We start from the raw sequence: 26,840 nt of genomic DNA, 5'->3' as shown, positions 1-26,840 counted from the left end.
TGCCGAATCATTAAAGGGGCACATATCGAACATTTGTGAATGCCTAAAAAAACTTTTTGAGTTCTTGTATGTGTGTGCAAAGTATTGTGAAAATATCTCAAATAATAAAGTTATTGTAGAGCTGTGAAATCGCTTCAATCATTTGTAATAACCCTGTACGCTAACAAAAAAAGTGAAGCATCTAGAAGAAAGGACGGGTGCCAATATTAACTCAGTAAATGTACACATCATCGACTGTTGTGTACACTCTCATCGTTTACACAATGAGACTTGCGATTACCTGTGCCAGATTGAACAGCCAGTAGAGTGCGTTAGTGTTATTCGTGTTTGGCGTTGTTACCAGACCTGGTAGGATATTTATGGGCCGCGAATAGCGTCAGATGTTGAGTGATCACTGTGAAAGATACGGAGATGTCGCGTATTCATATGTGAAAGCTTTATCGCCACCTGACAGAGTTTGAAAGGAGCGTAATTGTGGATCTCCATAATGTTCTTGCAACAGTATCTTTCGTTTTTATAGGAGTTCTTCTCATCGATTTTCCCCGTGAACGTCGTAGTGTGAAGGCTGCATACTACTGCCAACTTTTGGACCAAACAAAACGTGACTATCGTCAGAAAAGGCGCGACATTTCCAATTACTGGGAAAGCTTGATGTTCTATGGGCGTCGACTGAGATTAACCTGGTGTCCTCTGTCGACAGTTCACAGACAACTGTGCTTTACAAGAAGAAGTGATTGAGGGCGAACGGACGTGCTAGCTATTCATCTGTCCCTAAAAAATTTTGACTCGAGGGAAAAATCATAATTTTAACTGTGAATTGCTAGCAGGTTCCGTCTCCTGCCGATGGATGTGATGATTCCAACGATATAATACAATTACAACTGAGCAAATTAATGACATTAGAACCAACGATACTATAAAAAAAATGGGAAATAATTGTACACAGCATGGAGAACAACCACCTAACAATGAGGTCAGAGCAGGCTGGGGGAAATCGAGTGGACAAAAATATGCGTGGTAACCACAGATATAGCTACAAAAGGACAGCCAATCAGCGGCGAGCTCGTGGTAGTCAAAACCGTGAAGATCTGGCCGAGAGAATTTCTGAGACCGCAACAATCATTTGCAACATACCATAATTTTACTGATACTTGCAACGATGAAAAAACTAAGAGAAGCGTATTGAAACAAATGGGAGATTTAGTGGAGACGAAATACAAACGGGGGAAAATACTTAACCGTATTTTCATACGATCCGCCAACTTTGACGATTGAGCCACCACTATAGCCGTGTTAAAAGGCCATGGAAAACTGGAATTCTGTTACAAACGGTTAAAAATAACTGAAGACGCATTGCACACATGCAACGGAGAAGACAAAGCTATTGACGGCTTGTTTTTAGACGGCAGTAATTCAACTACAGAGAGGGTTACTCTCAGCAAACAAATAACTGAGAAAGGACGATGAATGACTATAACTGTATAAGACTTGGTTCATAAATTCACAACAATTTTTTACAACTTTCTATAAGATTCCCGGTAGCATGAAAATCCTTCGGCGTCAAATATATCCTCATAAATACCCTGAAAAACTTGGATGTATGCTAGAATGCTAACAGATTTGAACTCCTATTCATTGACACAATTATCAGATTATTTCACAAAATAAAGTGAATTTATTCCTACTTCAGAGTTCATTTTAATTGTAAATAACTTGAAGATTCACATCCGTGCATATACACGTACATATAAATATCATATTTAAGTTAATTTTTAAGTTTTCATGCATTCTAATTTTGTATTTGGAAATTAAGGCACATGATGTAACCGCTTAATTTGTGTTATCCTGGCTGATCTTAAATTCTACGGGTGACATTTGAAGTTAACCTTAAAACATGTAGCATTACATTGTAATGGGGGCATGTTCAATAATTAAATAAATACTAGAAATTTACGAAATGGTGCGAATGTTATTTGTCATACAACGTCAAATTTGTAACGTTGTTAGAGGTAGGAATTTCAGATATTTCCTGCAAAAAATGTAAGTTGAGAGAAGAAGAGGTTTAAATTTAATTTATGGTTTCGTTTTCATTATTATCTTACTTCAGTCTTACCGACCTACTGTATTTCTCAGAAGAAAACTTCGTTCGTACCCTCTATACACTAGCAAAAATTAAAACATGTGGCCTTTAGATTTCATTATTAACAACACTTCTCTCACAGTACCACACTTAGACTATCTCACTGTCGTACTAAAGTGCTATTTTCAAGTTTGCCTACCTTTGACAGTTCAGCTGAAACGAACTATTTCTCGGCACTTGCTTTTCCAACGCATGATGTGGAACGTGTATGTCCATGTGGTAATGTGGTAATGCAGTTATCCTGGAGTTTCATTTATGTTATGTCTTTTCAGAAATGCACTTGGATCTAATTTATGATTGCAAATATTTAGCTTTTCGGTAGATTATTCCCAATGACAAACTCTTTATTATTACGTGCAGATTCAAGTGTCTCATGTGACAGTCACATCGGTTGCGCTACTTGAGCCGCAATGTGGCACAAAGCAGTTTTACACTAGATACACAATGTTCTAGTTTCCTTCTTTGTCTTAATACATCCTCCGCATCTCCTTCCGTCTCAGCTTCAGTTTGTAGGTGATCCCTCACGTGTAATCTCTCGCTAGAAGATGGTTCGGGTAAAAATTAAATAATATCAGTGAATTCAAATGATCAAAAGTCTAAAAATAAAATGTGAGACAGTTACCTTACTGAATAATAAAGAGTGACACATCTAGCGAGCATAGGGTTACAACGACACTTGAAGCTAGTGCAACCTACTGGCGTAATTTGTAACTATAAGAATTCTGAAAGCCATTAACAGACTTTCCTTTAGCAGTGGGACATCGATACACACCTATTACAGCCACAAAATTTCCACTGGTTCTGTGATAACATACCACATACGCACGTCCCAGTGGTAATGTAATGCACATACTTCCGCACGCCAGTCGCCAGTTGACTGTCGCTTCATAGACGTAGCTTCACAATGATGCATTTGCGACCTATTTAGTTAGTTAAATCATTCGAACGATTCTTTTATCGAAACGTTATGGACTGAGTCAGTTTACAGAATATGTAAACAATATTATTGTCAAAATTGACGAACGTATGATTATTTTGTCCTACTCATGCAACTAAAATTAAAAATTAGGTTGCCTTTTATTCGGGTACTAGTTTTTAAATAGAAATTCTTCCATGAAATAAAAGGACTTGTTCCGGAGAAACGAATTTAGGTTACATTTAAAACTTGAGTTGCTACCTGTCAGAACATTTCATCGTATTGCTGTATTTTGACCTCCTTTTTGAGTCACTTACAGTATTTATTATGATTAAAAGTCATTTTCCCTCTAGTTTAATATGTATAACCCTCACTGTTCTTAAATTGTGGTGGAGTCTTTATGAAGAATTTCATTAGCGAATATATGTGTTGTGATGTTGCAGTTAAAATGGCCAACTCTTTAAAAGGTACTTACATGACGACTGCGGCGGAAATACAGTTATTATTCTTATTGCTCGCCTTTGTGAAATCGAGACTTTCTTTGTAAGTTATGAATTAACCCAGAAAATTATTCCAAAAGACGTTATTGAGTATGTCAGGAGGTTGATTCTTTTGTTTCCAAAACTAGTAATTCCACGAAGTGCATACATAGCTGAACTTAATTGTTTGAGCAGCTAAGTAATATGCTTCTTCCAATCAAAGATATCATCAGTATGTACTCTTAAAAATTTAAAGTGCTTTAGCCTGTTTATAGACAAATGTTCTTGTACTGCATCAGCTGTTGCTTTCTATCTGTTCAGAATATAATATAGTGTGTTTTCTCAAAATTTAAGGAGAGTCAAGTTTCAGAGAATCACTTAATGATTCTTCGAAAAGCAACACTAACAATCACTTCTGTTGCTTTCTCACTAATGGGATTTATTACAGTAGTAGTATTGCCTGCAGAAAGTACCAATTCTGCTTGATGAATTTTAAGTGGGAGGTAATTCATATATATATATATATATATATATATATATATATATATATATATATATATATATATATATATAGGGTGCGTCACCTAACATTACTGCTGGATATATTTCGTAAACCACATCAAATACTGACGAATCGATTCCACAGACCGAACGTGAGGAGAGGGGCTAGTGTAATTGGTTAATACAAACCATAAAAAAATGCACGGAAGTATGGTTTTTAACACAAACTTACGTTTTTTTTAATGGAACCCCTTAGTTTTGTTAGCACATCTGAACATATAAACAAATACGTAATCAGTGCCGTTAGTTGCATTGTAAAATGTTAATTACATCCGAAGATATTGTAACCTGAAGTTGACGCTTGAGTACCACTCCTCCGCTGTTCGATCGTGTGTATCGGAGAGCACCGAATTACGTAGGGATCCAAAGGGAACGGTGATGGACCTTAGGTACAGAAGAGACTGGAACAGCACATTACGTCCACATGCTAACACCTTTTTATTGGTCTTTTTCACTGACGCACATGTACATTACCATGAGGGGTGAGGTACACGTACACGTACACGTGGTTTCCGTTTTCAATTACGGAGTGGAATAGTGTGTGTCTCGACATGTCAGGCCAATAGATGTTCAATGTGGTGGCCATTATTTGCTGCACACAATTGCAATCTCTGGCGTAATGAATGTCGTACACGCCGCAGTACATCTGGTGTAATGTCGCCGCAGGCTGCCACAATACGTTGTTTCATATCCTCTGGGGTTTAGGCACATCACGGTACACATTCTCCTTTAACGTACCCCACAGAAAGAAGTCGAGAGGTGTAAGATCAGGAGAACGGGCTGGCCAATTTATGCGTCCTCCACGTCCTATGAAACGCCCGTCGAACATCCTGTCAAGGGTCAGCCTAGTGTTAATTGCGGAATGTGCAGGTGCACCATCATATCTGATACCACATACGTCGACGCGTTTACAGTGGGACATTTTCGAGCAACGTTGGCAGATCATTCTGTAGAAACGCGATGTATGTTGCAGCTGTTTGGGCCCCTGCAATGAAGTGAGGACCAATGAGGTGGTCGCCAATGATTCCGCACCATACATTTACAGTCCACGGTCGGTATCGCTCTACCTGTCTGAGCCAGCGAGGATTGTCCACGGACCAGTAATGCATGTTCCGTAGATTCACTGCCCCATGGTTTGTGAAACCCGATTCATCGGTAAACAGGTAGAACTGCAACGCATTCTCTGTTAATGCCCATTGACAGAATTGCACTTGATGATTAAAGTCATCACCATGTAATTGCTGATGTAGCGACACAGGAAACGGGTGAAAGCGGTGACGATGCAGTATGCGCATGACACTACTTTGACTCAGTCCACCGGCTCTCGCAATGTCCCGTGTACTCATGTGTGGGTTCATGGCAACAGCAGCTAACACACCAACTGCACCCGCTTCTCCTGTGACGGGCCCGTCTGCGTGCTACAACCATTCCTGTTGCATACAGTTGGCGGTAGATGTTTTGCAATGTGCGGCACGTTGGATGCTCTCTGTCCGGGTACTGTTCTGCATACACCCTGCAGGCTTCAGCTGCATTTCGTCGACACTCGCCATAGATGAGTATTATCACCGCCTTTTCAGAGTTCGAATACACCATGGTCACAGTTCCTACAACACTACACTATCACAGACGTCTGGTAACACGGTGTACTATAGTTGGTCTGCGTGCGGAGACGAATGCAGAATAACAATAGCAGCAAGTGTTACATGCGGACACTGCGACAGCTAGACCAAACCACAACAGTGCACTACAGCCACATTCGTAAACACGGTCGTCTTCGTAAACATGTCCCTGCAGATGCTGCTCGCCACCGTGGCCCGTGTTTGTTACAACACGCAACTGAACGTCGGAGGTTTCAAGCGTCAACTTTAGGTTACAATATCTCCGGATGGAATTAACATTTTACAATGCAACAAACTGCACTGATTACGTATTTGTTCATATATTCAGATGTGCTAACAAAACTAACGTGGTTCCATTTTTAAAAAAAACGTAGGTTTATGTTAAAAAATATACACTCCTGGAAATTGAAATAAGAACAACGTGAATTCATTGTCCCAGGAAGGGGAAACTTTATTGACACATTCCTGGGGTCAGATACATCACATGATCACACTGACAGAACCACAGGCACATAGACACAGGCAACAGAGCATGCACAATGTCGGCACTAGTACAGTGTATATCCACCTTTCGCAACAATGCAGGCTGCTATTCTCCCATGGAGACGATCGTAGAGATGCTGGATGTAGTCCTGTGGAACGGCTTGCCATGCCATTTCCACCTGGCGCCTCAGTTGGACCAGCGTTCGTGCTGGACGTGCAGACTGCGTGAGACGACGCTTCATCCAGTCCCAAACATGCTCAATGGGGGACAGATCCGGAGATCTTGCTGGCCAGGGTAGTTGACTTACACCTTCTAGAGCACGTTGGGTGGCACGGGATACATGCGGACGTGCATTGTCCTGTTGGAACAGCAAGTTACCTTGCCGGTCTAGGAATGGTAGAACGATGGGTTCGATGACGGTTTGGATGTACCGTGCACTATTCAGTGTCCCCTCGACGATCACCAGTGATGTACGGCCAGTGTAGGAGATCGCTCCCCACACCATGATGTCGGGTGTTGGCCCTGTGTGCCTCGGTCGTATGCAGTCCTGATTGTGGCGCTCACCTGCACGGCGCCAAACACGCATACGATCATCATTGGCACCAAGGCAGAAGCGACTCTCATCGCTGAAGACGACACGTCTCCATTCGTCCCTCCATTCACGCCTGTCGCGACACCACTGGAGGCGGGCTGCACGATGTTGGGGCGTGAGCGGAAGACGGCCTAACGGTGTGCGGGACCGTAGCCCAGCTTCATGGAGACGGTTGTGAATGGTCCTCGCCGATACCCCAGGAGCAACAGTGTCCCTAATTTGCTGGGAAGTGGCGGTGCGGTCCCCTACGGCACTGCGTAGGATCCTACGGTCTTGGCGTGCATCCGTGCGTCGCTGCGGTCCGGTCCCAGGTCGGCGGGCACGTGCACCTTCCGCCGACCACTGGCGACAACATCGATGTACTGTGGAGACCTCACGCCCCACGTGTTGAGCAATTCGGCGGTACGTCCACCCGGCCTCCCGCATACCCACTATACGCCCTCGCTCAAAGTCCGTCAACTGCACATACGGTTCACGTCCACGCTGTTGCGGCATGCTACCAGTGTTAAAGACTGCGATGGAGCTCCGTATGCCACGGCAAACTGGCTGACACTGACGGCGGCGGTGCACAAATGCTGCGCAGCTAGCGCCATTCGACGGCCAACACCGCGGTTCCTGGTGTGTCCGCTGTGCCGTGCGTGTGATCATTGCTTGTACAGCCCTCTCGCAGTGTCCGGAGCAAGTATGGTGGGTCTGACACACCGGTGTCAATGTGTTCTTTTTTCCATTTCCAGGAGTGTACTTCAGTGCATTTTTGTATGGTTTGTATTAAACAATTACACTAGCCCCTCTCCTCACGTTCGGTCTGTGGAATCGGTTCGTCAGTATTTGATGTGGTTTACGAAATATATCCAGCGGTAACGTTAAGTGACTCACCCTGTATATATATATATATATATATATATATATATATATCGAATGTCCCCCATTCTGTTTAATATGGTTCTGGAAAAAATTGTGAGGACATGGGAAACGGAAATAAAAGGAATTCAGCTTGAGATTAAAAAAGAGCAGAGAATTAGGGTGAAGTGTCTGGCTTTCGCGGACGATCTTGCCATTCTAACCAACAATAGAGAGAAAGCCAAACTTGCATTGGAAAAACTACACGAAATCTCACAGAAAACTGGGCTACAAATCTCCTACGAGAAAACACAGTATATGTAAAACAAACCTGTAGATAATCTCCCCATTACTACTCAATAAGGGAAAGTGGCACAAGTTGCCCATTTCAGATGTCTGGGAGAGATAATCCAACCATCAGGACTGAACTCAATAGCCAATAAAGATAGAATCTCCACATTAGAAAAAGCATATAAGCTCATATGGAATCACTATAATAAGAAATCTATTTTTGTCAATGCGAAACTAAGGCATTACAAAACAGTAGTCCTACCAGAAGCACTTTAGGCTGCAGAAATTACAGTGATTCACGGTCATACTAAGATCAGAGAGATTGAAAAGCAGGAAAGAAAAATTCTGAGGAAAATATATGGACCAGTGTTTCGGGAAGGAATTTGGATGAAGAAGCCAACAAGAGAGATTTACAAAGACATAGAAACAATAACAGACACCATTAGAAAGAGAATGATGAAATTTTATGAACATATCAGCAGGATGAATAAAAGCAGGCTCACAAGACAAATCTTTGAGATAGTAAACAAGAGTAATAACAAGACAAAGTGGATCACTGAAGCAGAAGAAGACATTAAGGACTGGGGATCACACAAGACAACGTAAACAATAGAGAAGAGTTTAGAAACATCATACAGAAACACACACTTAAACAAGAACATATGGAGAACAGAATGGGAAAAAGATGGTCGGAAGAACACAAGAGAGAACACAGTGAACATATTAAGAGAATTTGGGAAGAACAAAGAAAGAAGAAGAAATCATGACTACTCAAGTTCAAGCGCTCTCTCAAAAGGGATAAGTGGGCCAAAAATAGGACCTTGTGAGATTTCCTCCCTGATTTCTTCCCAGTCACTCAAATTTTCTACCTTTCCACCATTGTTTGAATTATTCAGCACAGCTTTTTGCTTTTTGTTTCTTAAATATGATTCAAACTATAGTTCAATTCTTTTATCTTGGCGGCTCGCGCATGCCCGCCCAGACGCGGAAGATTGCTGTGTTGCCAGTTAGCCTGGCCGCCAGTCGGAACACCATGCGTCTGCACAGGCGAGCAGTGGAGTGATGACAAAATCGCGCACAGCGCGGAATGCGAGGAGCAAGTCTCTGTAGCAGCGAAAGGGTTAATGAAGAGACAAAGCTCTAGAAATTTCAAAAAATTGCATTCAAACGAATAAAATTCATGAAGTAAGACACTTCGATATTGTTTTTAAATGAAGGAAATATTAAGCACTGCACAAGATTTGAACTCACAACCTTTCGCTTAGCAGCCCAACACGTTAACCATTACGCTAACGCAGCTCGCGAGTCAATAAAACTCCTTGAGGACTCTAAAACATCACGCAAAATACCGACAAACGCTGTTGGTATGACTATGAATTACTCACGCTTCGTCGAAGTACAATAGGAAATAAACAATTACCGCTGTTCTTTATTGCAAAAAAGCAGTTCGTGAGATTGATACAAACACCTTTCCTTGTTATCGCCTGAATTAGGAGGCTTAGTGCTTGTTTGATTTAATTTATTAATAAAATATGAAGCAATTGGTATAAAGAATGCTTTTTCCAAACTTTCTATAAAAGAAAGTCTGCTATCAAAACATTGCTTTTGCTCTATTACTTTATTTATGACTGAACGTTTCTAAAACTGAAGACACTCGTCCGCGCTCTGCTGCAGTCGAGCTCTGGCAACGTCGTTCTCTGTTCATTGGCTGACTGTGTTTTGTGACGTCAGATGCGCAGAATGAACCTAAACTCGGCCGCCGTCGTAAATGACGCGCACTATAGTCGCACAGTTGCCTCAAAAATTTTGTTATATTTGCAAAAAGTACCAATTCAGCTTGACGAATTTTAAATGAAAGGTCATTCACATATATAAAGAGTAGAAGTGGACTCCAAACTGAACCTTGTGGGACACACTTCCTGATTTCTCTGCAGTCGCCCAAATTTTCTACCTTTCTCCGCCCCGATCCTTTTGCTCGACTCTGCAGAGCGTACGGTGGCAGCGTACTGAAGCGAGCCGTGTGGTGTGCAGGGGTACCGCAAGTGCGTGAGCCTCGACGCGGCCGCGCCTTCGTGCCCCGCCAGCCAGCAGCGGCCGAGTGCTGCGGCAGGGGCTCGCGCCTACCGCAAGAGCGCCAGCCTCGACGCCACGCCGCTGGCGGCGCTGCTGCTAGAGGCGCCCCCCTCCACACACCAGCAGCAGCAGCCAGCCCCACAGCCCGGGGGACATGCGCCCATGCCGCCCCAGCACCGACGGGTCGCTGCCTACCAGCAGGTCAGCAACCCAAACCACCTCCCCTCCTCTTTCTTTTTAACACTATTTTATTAGGTCACCTTCTTATCAATCTGTCTGTCAAGTACAAATTTTGCATCTGTTTTTAAACTAGCTTCCTGATGAGCTAGAGACTTGAAATTTTAAACGTAGCTCGGAACTAGACGACAGAGGGATAGAGATACAATTAAAATCGCTCAAAAGAGGAAAGGCCGCTGGACCTGATGGGATACCAGTTCGATTTTACACAGAACTTGCCCCCCTTCTTGCAGCAGTGTACCGTAGGTCTCTAGAGAGCGTAGCGTTCCGAAAGATTGGAAAAGGGCACAGGTGATACCCGTTTTCAAGAAGGGACCTCGAACAGATGTGCAGAACTGTAGACCTATATCTCTAACGTCGATCAGTTACAGAATTTTGGGTCACGTATTATGTTCGAGTATAATGACTTTCCTGAAGACTAGAAATCTACTCTGCACACCAGATGACACACTGTGCTTTCTCATGGTCTGTCGCCATTTTGATGTAATCCATGTCAAATCTGCTACGAAGGAGAAGTCATAAAAGCTTTGAGAGCTGATAAACGTTTTACAACAAACACAATTCTCTGTCTCTAATAGTTTCCAAGTTAAGATTTTTTTTTAAATGATCGTGTGACTTCATGTAGACCTAGACACTGGACTGACATTCTGAATGAATCCACTTCAAATCCCCTCCAGTCATCAATTCCCTAAATGTGACAACACAGTGAAAGCCGTTCACCTGTATGCAATGTTAAAGAGTTATTTGAGCTTGCAGTTGCACACAGTGAAGGCTGGTTGGCCTGCCAGTTGGAGCAATAGTACCAGCAACTCAACTGCTTTGTGTCACATGCACTCTCGCTGATATGCATCCTCTCAGAAACAAAGTTAAAGAAACTAATAGGGAAAAGTATTGATTCTTATGCTACTTATAGCCTCATATGTTAGCTACATCGTGAACGCATTTTTCGTCAATGGTCATATTTATTGTGATATTTCGAAATCGGGTAACCCACTCCGCGAAATTCTAACGATTTGAAACGAATTACAGAAATCGCTATGATTTTACACTATGTGCTTGTTAGGTCGTACGTTGCTGTGGGTGAAATGTAGATAACATATTCCATTTTTCCTTAATCGTGGGAGTATACCTATATCTATCTTCAGTGTGGATTTTATGCAGCGCTCTCTCTTCCACCCAAGAGAGTAAACTGCTCATGACATCCACTGTATTTCATAAATTGTTCAATATTTCCGAAGAAAAATATTCGCATAACAACAGATTTTTTTCCAGTGGGTAAAGTATTTTTTTAGTATCATCAATAGCAAGAAATTGCACGTTTGCTTTTATACTGAGAATCAGCATTTTCTGAAGCTATTGACCGGTATTGTCTCCAATAGCTTGTTTGGGTTCTGCCACAACTGCAACTGCATTAGCATCAAACTGAGGTGAAACTTTCTAAGCTCAGCTGGGTTTCATCAAAAGAAGCCAAATTAAACTTGGATTAAGAGAGATGTACGTATTACTCAGGACTCAACAGTGATGACACTTCTGTATCCTGAGGGAAGGAAGTAAGGAAGAAATAGTAGAATTTAACTAACGTCCTGTCAGCAACGAGGTCATTAGAGACGGAGCATAAGCCCAGATTGTGGCTGAAGCTTTCCAATAGATTTTATTCCTATAATTCAATGTCTGAGAAACATGAAAACAATTCACAGTATTTAGCGCATAATCTTTTTGTTCCTAACTGCATTCAGAGTGAATTACTGAAATTATACAGCACAAATATCTTTTGATGTGTTAAGCACAAAAATCTGTTTTCATTTTGGTTAGTAATTGCAAGTGGTTCGTAAAAGGACTTTCTTGGCTCCAGAATGGTGCTCCTCGACGAGACAAAGCGACTATTTCGTAGCTCTGAAGTTGTGACCACTCTGACGACTTGCAGGATTCTGTCGACTACTCACCATAGAGAAAATAGATTATCATATAGATCAATAGCTCATGATAAAGCTCATTCTCGATATAAGAATAACATGTAATTTCTTCACTTATGTTGCTGCTAACCCACATCAATTTACATTCGTCTAACTATCGATGGCCTTCAAAAAATTACACTTCTCCATTTAAAAAATCTGTAGTTACTCGTATATCATAATAGATAAGAAAGTTTTATATGTTACCTGTATGGCAAAATACTCTGCTCTTTGGATGGAATCATTTGACAAAAACTTGTTTCCAAGTGTCCAAGTATTTATGAGATACGATGGATGCCGTGGGGAGTTCACTCTCGATGTATTGTTTTCCCACGAGAACCGAAGTAAATGTTCTCCAAGTAACCGATTTTTTTTAGATTAAAGATAGGTATATCTCCTCTTAAGCTTAAATAAAAATTCAGGATTTGTATGTCCATCCCCGTGATCGGAGATATAGGGGATTTAGGCCGTTCATTTATGTAAGAAAATGAAACAGCTACAGCTGTCCTTATGATGTCATTTATTGCACGGCTACCAGTTTCGGTTCTGCACTGCGCCATCTTCAGATCTTAGCTGATGCTAAAGAGGTTAACGCTATCCGTATACATGGTGCAACAGTGGTCAACATCACTGATTGGTGCAGACTACCTGTAACTGTGATGTTGTCCCCACAACCATCAACTGCAGTTACAGATAGTCTGCGTAAACCAGTTACGTTGGCCACTGATGCATCGCGTTTACAGATAATGTTAATCCCTTTAGCATCAGATTAGCCTTGAATACAGTGTACTGAAGCACCGAAGCTTGTAGCCGTGCAATAAATGAAGTCATAAGAACAGCTGTAGGTGTTTCATTTTCCTACAAAAATGGAGTACATTAACTACATTTCCTATGCAGCAATGTATGACCTAAGGTGCACGAAACTTAAAGTCACCGCGACTCTTACTTTCCTATTTTTCACTGCAGTCTTTTCGAATTTCGTTTGGTGGATTACATAATTTCGAAGTATAACAATAACTATGACCATTAAAGAAACGATACACCATGAAACGACTGAATGTGGCTATAAGATACGAATAAATCAACTTTTTTACCAAATACTTTCTTTAACAAAGATTGCAGAGCAGCTAGCATGTGCGCGTTGCAGTGTACAGTGTCGGCCAAAGCGAGCAAAGTTTGTTTTGTTCATTGCTCTAGCAACTTCTGTTAATCAGTACAGCGTTAAACCAGTCCAAAGATGCAAATTTTACGCTTTTACACTCGATGACTAGTTTCGGGGCGAGACCCAGTTTCAGATCTTCGTAACATAGTCAAAAACCCTATTTCCGAAGACGTGAGAACCGTGTCAAAAACGTGCAGCGAACAGCTACAGCGCATACAAATATGAGTTACCTGCATGTGCTGTAAGTGTTCGTTGCACGTTTCTGACACGGTTTTCACGTCTTCGGAAATACAATTTTTGACTATGTTACGATCATTTGAAACTGGGTCTCGCCCCGAAACTAGTCATCAAGTAAAAAAAAAAAAGTAAAATTTGCATCTTTGGACTTGTTTTTCGGTGTACTGAAAGCAGTGGCACCAACGTTGCTTAGCCCGGCACTGTGCATGCCCTGGCAAAGACCTAAAAATACCTACTGACTTAAAATGAGATACACTCCTGGAAATTGAAATAAGAACACCGTGAATTCATTGTCCCAGGAAGGGGAAACTTTATTGACACATTCCTGGGGTCAGATACATCACATGATCACACTGACAGAACCACAGGCACATAGACACAGTCAACAGAGCATGCACAATGTCGGCACTAGTACAGTGTATATCCACCTTTCGCAACAATGTAGGCTGCTATTCTCCCATGGAGACGATCGTAGAGATGCTGGATGTAGTCCTGTGAAACGGCTTGCCATGCCATTTCCACCTGGCGCCTCAGTTGGACCAGCGTTCGTGCTGGACGTGCAGACCGCGTGAGACGACGCTTCATCCAGTCTCAAACATGCTCAATGGGGGACAGATCCGGAGATCTTGTTGGCCAGGGTAGTTGACTTACACCTTCTAGAGCACGTTGGGTGGCACGGGATACATGCGGACGTGCATTGTCCTGTTGGAACAGCAAGTTACCTTGCCGGTCTAGGAATGGTAGAACGATGGGTTCGATGACGGTTTGGATGTACCGTGCACTATTCAGTGTCCCCTCGACGATCACCAGTGGTGTACGGCCAGTGTAGGAGATCGCTCCCCACACCATGATGCTGGGTGTTGGCCCTGTGTGCCTCGGTCGTATGCAGTCCTGATTGTGGCGCTCACCTGCACGGCGCCAAACACGCATACGACCATCATTGGCACCAAGGCAGAAGCGACTCTCATCGCTGAAGACGACACGTCTCCATTCGTCCCTCCATTCACGCCTGTCGCGACACCACTGGAGGCGGGCTGCACGATGTTGGGGCGTGAGCGGAAGACGGCCTAACGGTGTGCGGGACCGTAGCCCAGCTTCATGGAGACGGTTGCGAATGGTCCTCGCCGATACCCCAGGAGCAACAGTGTCCCTAATTTGCTGGGAAGTGGCGGTGCGGTCCCCTACGGCACTGCGTGGGATCCTACGGTCTTGGCGTGCATCCGTGCGTCGCTGCGGTCCGGTCCCAGGTCGACGGGCACGTGCACCTTCCGCCGACCACTGGCGACAACATCGATGTACTGTGGAGACCTCACGCCCCACGTGTTGAGCAATTCGGCGGTACGTCCACCCGGCCTCCCGCATGCCCACTGTACGCCCTCGCTCAAAGTCCGTCAACTGCACATACGGTTCACGTCCACGCTGTCGCGGCATGCTACCAGTGTTAAAGACTGCGATGGAGCTCCGTATGCCACGGCAAACTGGCTGACACTGACGGCGGCGGTGCACAAATGCTGCGCAGCTAGCGCCATTCGACGGCCAACACCGCGGTTCCTGGTGTGTCCGCTGTGCCGTGCGTGTGATCATTGCTTGTACAGCCCTCTCGCAGTGTCTGGAGCAAGTATGGTGGGTCTGACACACCGGTGTCAATGTGTTCTTTTTTCCATTTCCAGGAGTGTAGAAACACCAACGAGTGAGGCTGCACATTCGTTAGTACACTGGACTTGGGAGAACGATGGTTGAAGTTCTCGTCCAGTCTTCCAGGTTTAGGTCTTCCGAGATTTTCCTTAATCACCGGGACGGTTCCTAAGAAAGGGCACGGCCTATTTCCTTCTCCGTCCTTGAAACATGCCGAGCTTGTACTTCGTCGCTAATGACTTCCATCTTGACGGGACGACAAACCGTAATCTTCCTTCCTTCCTTCCTTCGACAAAAGACGACAGAAAGCGTATTACTGGTTGCTGGAGCAACGTCGCCGTGCGGCAGGTGGCGTCGTGTTCCTGCGCGGGCGGAAGCGCGACGGAAGAGCCCGGGCAGCCGCAGCAGGCTACGCCTCCGCTAGGCGACGGCGCACGCTTCAGCGACAGCGACGCGGACCTCGACGACGAGTACCTGGACATGAGCGGGCAGCCGCGCGCGCGCCGGCACATCTACGAGACGGCGTTCGACTGCCGCGTCGACCGCGCAGCCGCCACCGACGACACCGAGGACATCGACCGCCTCTCCAACCACCCTGCACTGCACGGTTTCTCCAAGGTACGGTGCGCCTGCTGCATTCTCTGCGCGCGTATCACGACACTCGTGCTCACAAATTAAGGATAACTGCAGAATGTGGTGCCACACAACGAGGCACTATACAGGGTTATTACAAATGATTGAAGCGATTTCACAGCTCTACAATAACTTTATTATTTGAGATATTTTCAAAATGCTTTGCATACACATACAAAAACTCAAAAAGCTTTTTTAGGCATTCACAAATTTTCGATATGTGCCCCTTTAGTAATTCGGCAGACATCAAGCCGATAATCAAGTTCCTCCCACACTCGGCGCAGCACGTCCCCAACAATGAGTTCGAAAGCATCGTTGATGCGAGCTCGCAGTTCTGGCACGTTTCTTGGTAGAGCAGGTTTAAGCACTGAATCTTTCACATAACCCCACAGAAAGAAATCGCATGGGGTTAAGTCGGGAGAGCGTGGAGGCCATGACATGAATTGCTGATCATGATCTCCACCACGACCGATCCGTCGGTTTTCCAATCTCCTGTTTAAGAAATGCCGAAAATCATGATGGGAGTGCGGTGGAGCACCATCCTGTTGAAAGATGAAGTCGGCGCTGTCGGTCTCCAGTTGTGGCATGAGCCAATTTTCCGCGGGCTACGCGTGAAACTTGCCCGCACGCGTTCAACCGTTTCTTCGCTCACTGCAGGCCGACCCGTTGATTTCCCCTTACAGAGACATCGAGAAGCTTTAAACTGCGCATACCATCGCCGAATGGAGTTAGCAGTTGGTCGATCTTTGTTGAACTTCGTCCTGAAGTGTCGTTGCACTGTTACGACTGACTGATGTGAGTGCATTTCAAGCACGACATACGCTTTCTGGGCTCCTGTCGCCATTTTGTCTCACTGCGCTCTCGAGCGCTCTGACGGCAGAAACCTGAAGTGCGGCTTCAGCCGAACAAAACTTTATGAGTTTTTCTACGTATCTGCAGTGTGTCATGACCATATGTCAATGAATGGAGCTACAGTGAATTTATGAAATCGCTTCAATCATTTGTAATAGCCCTGTACAGAACTGGCGCATATGGAACACACGACACAGATCTGTAAGTCCACAGTATTGGTGATAATTTGAGAAAACCTGTCCATTATAGTTATCCGGGCTGTTATGCCGTGGTCGGTTGATGAATTCTGTGTCAATTCCCAACGTTTCGTCCCCGCCTGCGGGAGACACTTCAAGGGGGTCTGTAGCTCGATGGAAGGTCCAACACACCCACTGGCTCGCTACTGACTGCTTGTAAATTCAGTGTCCGCGCGCTCCCGCGCCGCGGCGTGACGTCACGTGTTTTGAAAACGTCAGTGCAATTGGCCGTTCGTAATATCCGCTTGTGGCGGCTAGTACTTGCGTCTCCTCGAAACGAATATGGTGGTTCCCTGTATGGAAAGCATGCTCCGCAACAGCTGATCGTTCCGTTTCTCCTCTTCTACAATTGCCCTTTTGCTCTTCCAAACGTTTTGATATGTTTGTGTGGGTACCACTACAAGAACGGTTTCAAAACGTTTGGAAGAGCACAAGGGCAACTGTAGAAGAGGAGAAACGGAAGGATCAGCTGTTGCGAAGCATGCTTTCCAGCCAGGGAACCACCATATTCGTTTCGAGGAGACGCAAGTACTAGCCGCCACAAGCGGATATTACGAAAGGCTCTACAGGGAGGCAATCGAAATCGCTAAAACAACCTAATAATTTCAGTCGTAAGGAGGAGGGTGTGAAATTAAACGGTATATGGATGCCGGTGTTGAAGAAGGATGTGTACTACCCGTCCACCACTGGGTGATGGCAGACGCGAAAGAGTACAATTCGGATACAGAAGCGAAAGCGGGAGGTCGGTCTTTAGGAAGCTAGGAAGTGAAAAGACTTAGAAAATTTCGCGTTGTGTGGTATCGCGGGACTTAGTCTCTGAGCGGTGAGCAGCCGCGCACCTGGTGTGAACTCTAATCTTTCGCATAGTTAACGAGGTGGAGTAGTGGACTTGTAATTCGCAATGACATTGTGAATGATCGAACTGTGTCAAATGGATGTGCGATCGAGTGTAACAGTACCCCTAAATACGTCCACTTTCGCTATTAGTTTGCATTCTGAATAAACATTATTCTAACCAAATCGCAACCGTGTGGCCTACATCATTACTGTCATTATATGCTATGTTAACTTTGTATTTCACAAACTTGCCATCCGACAGATAATTTAACCAAAGGGTCGCAAGTGTCTAATTTAGGGCGTGTAATGCGACACGTCCGGTTCAACACCTAGACGAGATTGACCCAAGACATTTCGACGAAGAGGAACCGCATGTGAGCCCGAACACCTCTGGGATGTTAGCCCGCAACATCTACATGGGCGCTCTGCAGATCTCACAAAAGTGGCTGGAAGGGGATTCAGCGAATCACCTTTCACAGTAATTCTCTATTATTCCACTCTCGAACAGTGCGCGGAAAAAACGAACACCTTTATCTTTCCGTGCGAGCTCTGATTTCCCTTATTTTTTTATGATGATCGTTTCTCCCTATGTAAGTCGGCGTCAACAAAATATTTTCGCATTGGTGATTGAAATTTCGTGAGAAGAATCCATCGTAACGAAAAATGCCTTTGTTTTAATGCTGTCCACCCCAAATTCTGTACCTTGTCAGTGACACTCTCTTCCCTATTTCCGGATAATACCAAACGTGCTGCTCTTCTTTGAACTTTCTCGATATACTCCGATAATCCAATCTGATAAGGATCTCAGAACTAGCAGCAGTATTCTAAAAGGGGACGGACAAGCGTAGTGTAGGCAGTCTCTTTAGTAGATCTGTTACATTTTCTGAGTGTTCTCCCAGTAAAACGCAGTGTTTAGTTTGCCTTCCCCAATACATTTCTGTGTGTTCTTTTCAATTTAAATTGTTCGGAATTGTAATTACTAGGTATTTAGCTGAATTTACGGCCCTTTAGATTTGACTGATTTATCGTGTAACCGAAGTTCAAGGGATTCTTTTTAGCGCTGATGTTGATGACCTCTCACCCTTTATTATTTAGGGTCAACTGACAATTTTCGCAGCATTCAGATATCTTTTCTAAATCGTTATGCAATTTATTTTGATCTTCTGGTGACTTTATTAGACGATAAACGTCAGCACCGTCTGCAAACAACCTAAGACGGCAGCTCAGATTGTCTCCTAAACCGTTTATACAGACAAGGAACAGCAGAGGGCTTATAACACTATATCGGGAAACGCCAGAAATCACTTCTGTTTTACTCAATGACTTTCCGTCAATTGCTATGAACTGTGACATCTCAGACAGGAAATCACGAATCCAGTCACATAACTGAGACGATATTCCATAAGCACGCAGTTTCTCTACAAGCCGCTTGTGTGTTGCAGTGTCAAAAGCCTTTTGGAAATCTAGAAATACGGAATTAATTTGAAATCCCTTGTCAATACCAACAACACTTCGTGTGTGTTGTGGTAGTTGTGTTTCACAAGAACGATGTTTTCTAAATCTGTGGTGACTGCGTTTTCATAAATGTTTCCCTTTCTGGCCGTTCTTAGATCCGTCATATTTAACACTGCTACGTCTCCTCGGCCACAAACGGCTTCTACTGCGTTTCCCTACGACGCAGGTTCTCGTCTACCTCACTCGGACACTACAGCGCTTAGGTCTCGCCGGCCGCGGTGGTCTAGCGGTTCTGGCGCTGCAGTCCGAAACCGCGGGACTGCTACGGTCGCAGGTTCGAATCCTGCCTCGGGCAGGGTGTGTGTGATGTCCTTAGGTTAGTTAGGTTTAAGTCGTTCTAAGTTCTAGGGGACTTATGACCTAAGATGTTGAGTCCCATAGTGCTCAGAGCCATTTGAACCATTTTTTGCTTAAGCCTCAATAAACAACAGACGCCTGTGTTTTTCCCCATCTCGTAGTGAATCTGCGCGCTTTGTGGCACGTGGTCCTGGACGACAGGGTTCGTTTCACAATTCCTGTAGATTAGATTAGATTAGATTAGATTAATTATTCATTCCATAGACCCATAAAAGAGGGAATCCTCCTGGGTGTGTAACATGTCAGATAAACACATTACAAAAATGTAATTAGAAAAACTTGAGTTTCATTAATTTTAATGATCCTCAGTCAATAAACAGTAAAATTATGTACATGAATTAAATTGAAACTTCTAATATTTACAGGTTTAATACCTACATCTGCTTTCGTTAAATCCATCATTCAGACATTTGCTAGTTTCTTGGCTACTACAACCAAGTATTGTCAAAAATCAAAGTAAATTATTCATTTCAGTGATCCTCAGTTAAGAACAGTCAGATTATGTGCAAGATTTAAAATTAAACCTCCACTATTTGCAGACTTAATACTTACATCTGCCTTCCATACATCCATCATTCACACAGTAAGTAGTTACTTGGCTGTTATAACCAAGTATTGTCAAAAATTAAAGTATAATTAATTTTCATTAAAATGGTCTACTGCACTTGTTGAGAAACTCATGTATGGAATAGAAGGAGTTGGCCACCAAAAATTCTTTTAAATTATGTTTAAATTGTGCCTTGTCTGAAACTAAACTCTTAATGGTTGCTGGTGAAAATATGCGTTGCTGAATACTGGACTCTTTCGGTCATATACACTGCTGGCCACCGTAAATGCAACACCAAGAAAGACAAGAGGTAGCACAACACAATTTATTTTGTAGATAACATGTTGATCAAGTATCAAATGATTACGTTTACAGACGTCTGTGACATGTGGTTCCTGCCAAAATCAGTAGCCAGAGTAGCCACCATTGTTGGAGATCACCGCTGCCACACGTCTCGGCATTGAGTCAAAGAGACGTTGGATGTGTTCCTGGGGTACAGCAGCCCAAGCAGCTTCCACACGTTGCCAAAGATCATCTGGTGTGGCAGCTGGGGATGTAATCTGGGTCACTCGTTGAGCAACCATGGACCACATGTTTTCTATCGGCGAAAGATCCGGAGAGCGAGCCGGCCAGGGAAGCAATTCAATCTGGTTATTGACGAAGAACCTGTGGACAATGCGTGCCACGTGTGGTCGCGCATTATCCTGTTGAAATATGGCTGTGGCCGAGCCCTGAAGGTAAGGAAGGACAACTGGCTCCAGCACCTCGGATATGCAGCGCCAGCTATTTAAAGTACGGCAATGCGTACTAGAGGCGTGCGAGAGTAATATCCAATACCGCCCCATACCATAATACCCGGTGCAAGACCAGTGTGGCGGTGCATAATGCAGCTGTCCAGCATCCTCTCTCCATGGTGTCTCCACACTCGAATCCGACCATCGTGGTGCTACAGACAGAAGCGTGCCTCGTCAGTAAAGACAACGTCATTCCATTCTGCCGTCTACATCCGTCTGTCATCACACCATTGGCGACGGAGACGTCTGTGGTTCTGCGTCAATGGTAGACGAAGCAATGGACGTCTTGCGGACAGACCACTCTGCTGTAAACGGCGTCGAATGGTACGCGCAGACACTGGATGATGCGTTACAGACGCAATGTGCTGTGCTATGGTTCGGGATGTCACTGAGCGATCCGTCACTGCCATGCGCACAATTTTCCTATCAGCACGTGCAGTGGTGCACCGAGGTGAATGCGATCGACCACGTCGGTCCGTCGTACCCTCCTGCATCCAACGGTCACATATCCGCATTACAGTTGTGTGGTTTCGTCCAACACGACTAGCGATTTCTCTGTGTGATAATCCACAATTTGGGTAAGCCACTATCCTTCCTCTGTCGAACTCGGATACTTGATCAAAAGATGTTCGCTGTTGTCTACGAGGCATAACTGATCGTCTTGTGAAACAACCACAAGGTAAACACACGTGCCGAACGTACACTCGTCGAAATCGCCAAGCCTTAAATGGCGCTATGAGGTGGCGCCACAGGCGCGCGTGATGTGCGTCTGCGCTGAAATTCTAATCAGTTGCATATCTCATCGCTGCAAACTCATGGTGTAAATTTCACTTGATTCGGATGCTTCCTTCAGGGTGTTGCATTTACGGTGGCCAGCAGTGTATTTAAATGAGAGCGCAATGCTCGTTAACTCATAATGTGGCCGTTGGGTAAGAGGCGTGTGTGTCGGCGTGTGCTGCAGCCCAGCGCGACGCCAGCGGCCGCCGCCCCCGGAGTGGTGTCTTTCGCTCCGCGCGCCGGTCCCTCTGACGACCCGTCCGGCCCGGGCATCTTCACACCCAAGGACCTCCGCCGGCGCGTGCACCAGCGCCGCGTCACGCTCGTCGACGACACCAGCCTGTCGCGGGACCTCGACTCGCTCGACCTGGACGAGGACGACGAAGAGGAGTCGCGCCCGGCGACTGCGGCCGCGGGCGCCGCTGCGGGGGCGGTGGGGGCGGCGCCGTCCCCGCCGTCTACGGCGCCGCTGCCCGCCAAGTTCAGCAAGGCTCCGGGGGCGGGCGCGGGGGCGGCTTCCGGCGCTCGCAGCGCACCCTGCCTGCCCGCCTCCGCTCCCGAGTCCGGAACCGCCGCTGGCCGCCTGAAGGACGCGCGGCTGCCCGTCAAGTCGCTGCGAGCCAGGGAGGTGAGTCCGCCCGCGCTACGCTGCAGACGAGCGGGCGCCTAGCCCTCTCCATTTTTAAGACATACCGGGTGATACTGCTGAATGACAATCAACTGCAGGAAGAAACAAGGTAATACAGGATGACAATTATTGAATTGTATGAAAAAAAACGTAAATTACGGGGGCAGTTCAATAAGTAATGCAACACATTTTTTTTCTGAAACAGGGGTTGTTTTATTCAGCATTGAAATACACCAGGTTATTCCCCAATCTTTTAGCTACACAGCACTATTTTTCAACGTAATCTCCACTCAATGCTACGGCCTTACGCCACCTTGAAATGAGGGCCTGTATGCCTGCACGGTACCATTCCACTGGTCGATGTCGGAGCCAACGTCGTACTGCATCAATAACTTCTTCATCATCCGCGTAGTGCCTCCCACGGATTGCGTCCTTCATTGGGGCAAACATATGGAAATCCGACGGTGCGAGATCGGGGCTGTAGGGTGCATGAGGAAGAACAGTCCACTGAAGTTTTGTGAGCTCCTCTCGGGTGCGAAGACTTGTGTGAGGTCTTGCGTTGTCATGAAGAAGGAGAAGTTCGTTCAGATTTTTGTGCCTACGAACACGCTGAAGTCGTTTCTTCAATTTCTGAAGAGTAGCACAATACACTTCAGAGTTGATCGATTGACCATGGGGAAGGACATCGAACAGAATAGCCCCTTCAGCGTCCCAGAAGACTGTAACCATGACTTTACCGGCTAAGGGTATGGCTTTAAACTTTTTCTTGGTAGGGGAGTGGGTGTGGTGCCACTCCATTGATTGCCGTTTTGTTTCAGGTTCGAAGTGATGAACCCATGTTTCATCGCCTGTAACAATCTTTGACAAGAAATTGTCACCCTCAGCCACATGGCGAGCAAGCAATTCCGCACAGATGGTTCTCCTTTGCTCTTTATGGTGTTCGGTTAGACAACGAGGCACCCAGCGGGAACAAACCTTTGAATATCCCAACTAGTGAACAATTGTGACACCACTACCAACAGAGATATCAAGTTGAGCACTGAGTTGTTTGATGGTGATCCGTCGATCATCTCGAACGAGTGTGTTCGCACGCTCCGCCATTGCAGGAGTCACAGCTGTGCACGGCCGGCCCGCACGCGGGAGATCAGACAGTCTTGCATGACCTTGCGGCGATGATGACACACGCTTTGCCCAACGACTCACCGTGCTTTTGTCCACTGCCAGATCACCGTAGACATTCTGCAAGCGCCTATGAATATCTGAGATACCCTGGTTTTCCGCCAAAAGAAACTCGATCACTGCCCGTTGTTTGCAACGCACATCCGTTACAGACGCCATTTTAACAGCTCCGTACAGCGCTGCCACCTGTCGGAAGTCAATGAAACTATACGAGACGAAGCGGGAATCTTTGAAAATATTCCACAAGAAATTTCAGATTTTTTCAACCAAAATTGGCCAAGAAAAAAAAATGTGTTGCATTACTTATTGAACTGCCCTCGTAGTTACAAACTATGGCATGCACACACTTTATTCAACATGTAAACGTCACTAAGATATTCATATTTAGGTTATGACATGTTCGATATGCCTGCCATCAGTGGCGATGATGTGGCGCAAACGAACAGCGAAACTCTGAAACGCCCGCTGAAGTGTCGGAACATCGATGTTGTCGAAGACCTCCAGAACGGCTGTTTTCAGCTCAGTAATGGTTTTGGGGTTATCACTGTACACCTTGTCCTTAATATAGCGCTACAAAGAGAAGTCGCACGCGTTCAGATCCGGAGAATATGGCGGCCAATCGCGACCCATGCCATTTGTCTCTGGGTACCCCAGAGCCAGAATGCGGTCCCCAGAGTGTTGCTCCAGGATATCAAACACTCCCCTGCTTCGATGGGGTCGTGCTCCGTCTTGCATGAACCACATCTCATCGAAACCTAGGTCAGTTTCGATAGGTGGGATTCATCTTCCAAAACCTTCATGTACCGTTCGGTAGGCAGCGTGGCATCGAGGAACATCCACTGGAAATTGCACACTACACACTCACCCGTTGAGGATGAAGAGACTTTTCGGTCGCGCAATGCGGATTGTCAGTCCATTAAATGCGCCGATTTTGCTTATTGACGAACCAATCCAAAGGAAAGTAGGCTTCGTCGCTAAACCAAACCATGCTTGTGCATACTAATTGTCATCATGCCCCGTGGCCTACCTTGCAGTTTAAAGGCACTAACGCAAAATGTTCAGAAGTTACGACGATTTTATTTCATATAGTTCAATAATTGCCACCCTCTAAGTACTCCCGGAAATACGTTCCAAGGGAGGTTCGCCCAATTCAAGGTGGAAATAAAATGTCTTTGGCAGTGTAGGTTTTAGTGTTTGAAATCACATAAGACACACAACACATAAATGGTAATGTTCCGCCGGTACTAGTATTTTAGCTCCACAACTCAAGAAGGCAGTAATCTAGATCACCATCGTATACAGGGATTGGACAAAAATATGGAAACACTACGAGCAATGCGTGCTTGAGCATAAATGCTGATGCTACCCAAGCCTGCACGTGGTGCTGTTATATTTGACCACGACGACCTCTGTGCGTTGAACCCGTCAGGGTAGGCGAGAGTGCTAATGCGCTGCTCCCTGGACTCTGGTCGGAGCGCCAAACCAGGATCGAATCCACCAGGTGCATTAGCAATGAGGCCCGGTAGGCGGCAGGCCTGGATGTGGCTTTTAGGCGGTTTTCCACATCCCGCTAGGTGAATACCGGGCTGCTCCCCACGTTCCGCCTCAGTTACACGATTCACAGCCATTTGAAAACGTTCGAACTATTTCATTGCTTACACTAGACGCATCTGGGGTACACAACCTACGTCCTGGCGGGATTCAGGGGGGCAGCAGGAAGGACATCCAGCCACCCTCTGCAACTAACACTGCCAAATCCGTAATAAAACGGCCTAACCCGGGTTGCAGCGGGATTAAGGTTCAAAGAAAGAAAGAAAGAAAGAAAGAAAACATCTGTGTGTTGCCGTCAGTAAGCTGCAAGTTTGGTCAGAACAGTGCTGTGTCTTGTCGTGTATGCATCAGCTCAGAGTTAAATGAATTCGAACGTGGACAAATTGTTTGTCTGTGTATGGTGAGTGCTTTCGTAACCAAGATAGCCAGTGTTTGATGTTTGAAGAGTCATCGTATCTAATATTTATACCGCACACAGGAAGAGCGAAAAACGTCATCCGCTTAGTCACAACGCAGACGGATGTGTGTCTTGAGCCATCGTGGCAGACGGTCATTGAAGAGAATTGTGACGCAAAACAGGATGATAGCTGCAAAAGTCAGCGCAAAACTGAATGTCACACTAGCGAACTCTGTGACCACCAACAAAACACGAAGGCAGCTCCGTAAGAAGGTAATCACAGAGCGAACTGGAATTCCAGAGCCACTTATCGGCGATGCAAATGACCGTAACAGGAAACCGCGGTAACAAAGCCATGAAACCTGGACTATGGAGCAACAGAAGAAATTCATTTGCTCCGAAGGGTCTTTTTCCACACTGTTTCCAACTTCTGGCAGACTTTATGTCCCACGAGTGAAACATTACAGGGGGTTTCCAGATGATTTGGGCAGCCAAATGTGGTATTCCATGGGCTCCATGGTTACTCTGCAACGTCACCGAGGATTGGGTGACCATTCTGGGTGACCAAGTCCACCCCATGGTACAATATTTGTTCCCCAATGGTGATTGTGTGTTCAAAGGCGACAGGGCCCCTATGTACGCGTCGTCCAGTAGTGGCTTTGTGACCAAAAGGATGAATTTTCGCATCTGCACTGACCACCACACTCACCAGATCTCTGTATTACTGAGTTTTTGCGGTCTGCTTTGGAGAGAAGTACGCGTCATCGCTATCAACGTCCATCATCGTTACCTGAAACTATCACTATTTTGCAAGAAAAATGGTGTAATGTTTGCTTGAAAGCCATGCAAGACCTGTATTTATCCATTCCGAGACGACGGAAAGCTGTTTTGAATACCAACGGTTTTCCTACACCGAATTACGGATGGTAATGTGTTCGGTTTTTTGTTTTTTGCATATTTTGTGCATACCATGTAGTAGCCATGGTACTTTTCGTTCCACCGAAGGATTAATGTCCATCGTGGCAGGGAGCTAGAGTCATCAGCAGAGAGTGGAGATATACCTCGAATGCGTGGCATTGTGGATGGATGACTGATGTCACGAGGCAGTCACCAATAATTCCAGGCCGTAATTGAGGCTAAACAGCGCTGATGGTTCGTTGCCACCATAAAATGAGGATTCTCTGTAGTCCAGATGTGGGTGTTCAGAAGCTTGACGATACCGCCCGTCGTAAAGGTAGCTTCATCTGTGAATAGGATGGATGACAGAGATCCCAGCCACGAAACCGTCGCCTCGGAGGCAAGTCTGTATGTAATAAGAC

The 26,840-nt window shown here is 45.3% G+C and overlaps 1 protein-coding gene across 1 annotated transcript in view; it reads left to right on the top strand.

Annotated features, from left to right (window-relative positions):
• Positions 1 to 26,840, top strand: part of LOC126095649 (uncharacterized) — a 394,024-nt gene that overhangs the window by 248,444 nt on the left and 118,740 nt on the right. Inside the window, exons 6-8 of the mRNA XM_049910410.1 lie at positions 9,954 to 10,196; positions 15,567 to 15,836; positions 21,951 to 22,394. Of these exons, the coding sequence (XP_049766367.1) occupies positions 9,954 to 10,196; positions 15,567 to 15,836; positions 21,951 to 22,394 (957 nt within the window). The remainder of the gene's footprint in view (positions 1 to 9,953; positions 10,197 to 15,566; positions 15,837 to 21,950; positions 22,395 to 26,840) is intronic.

The sequence above is a fragment of the Schistocerca cancellata genome, chromosome 8 (assembly GCF_023864275.1).
Source record: "Schistocerca cancellata isolate TAMUIC-IGC-003103 chromosome 8, iqSchCanc2.1, whole genome shotgun sequence".
Taxonomy (NCBI): domain Eukaryota; kingdom Metazoa; phylum Arthropoda; class Insecta; order Orthoptera; family Acrididae; genus Schistocerca; species Schistocerca cancellata.
This window is presented reverse-complemented; position numbering and strand designations above follow the sequence as displayed.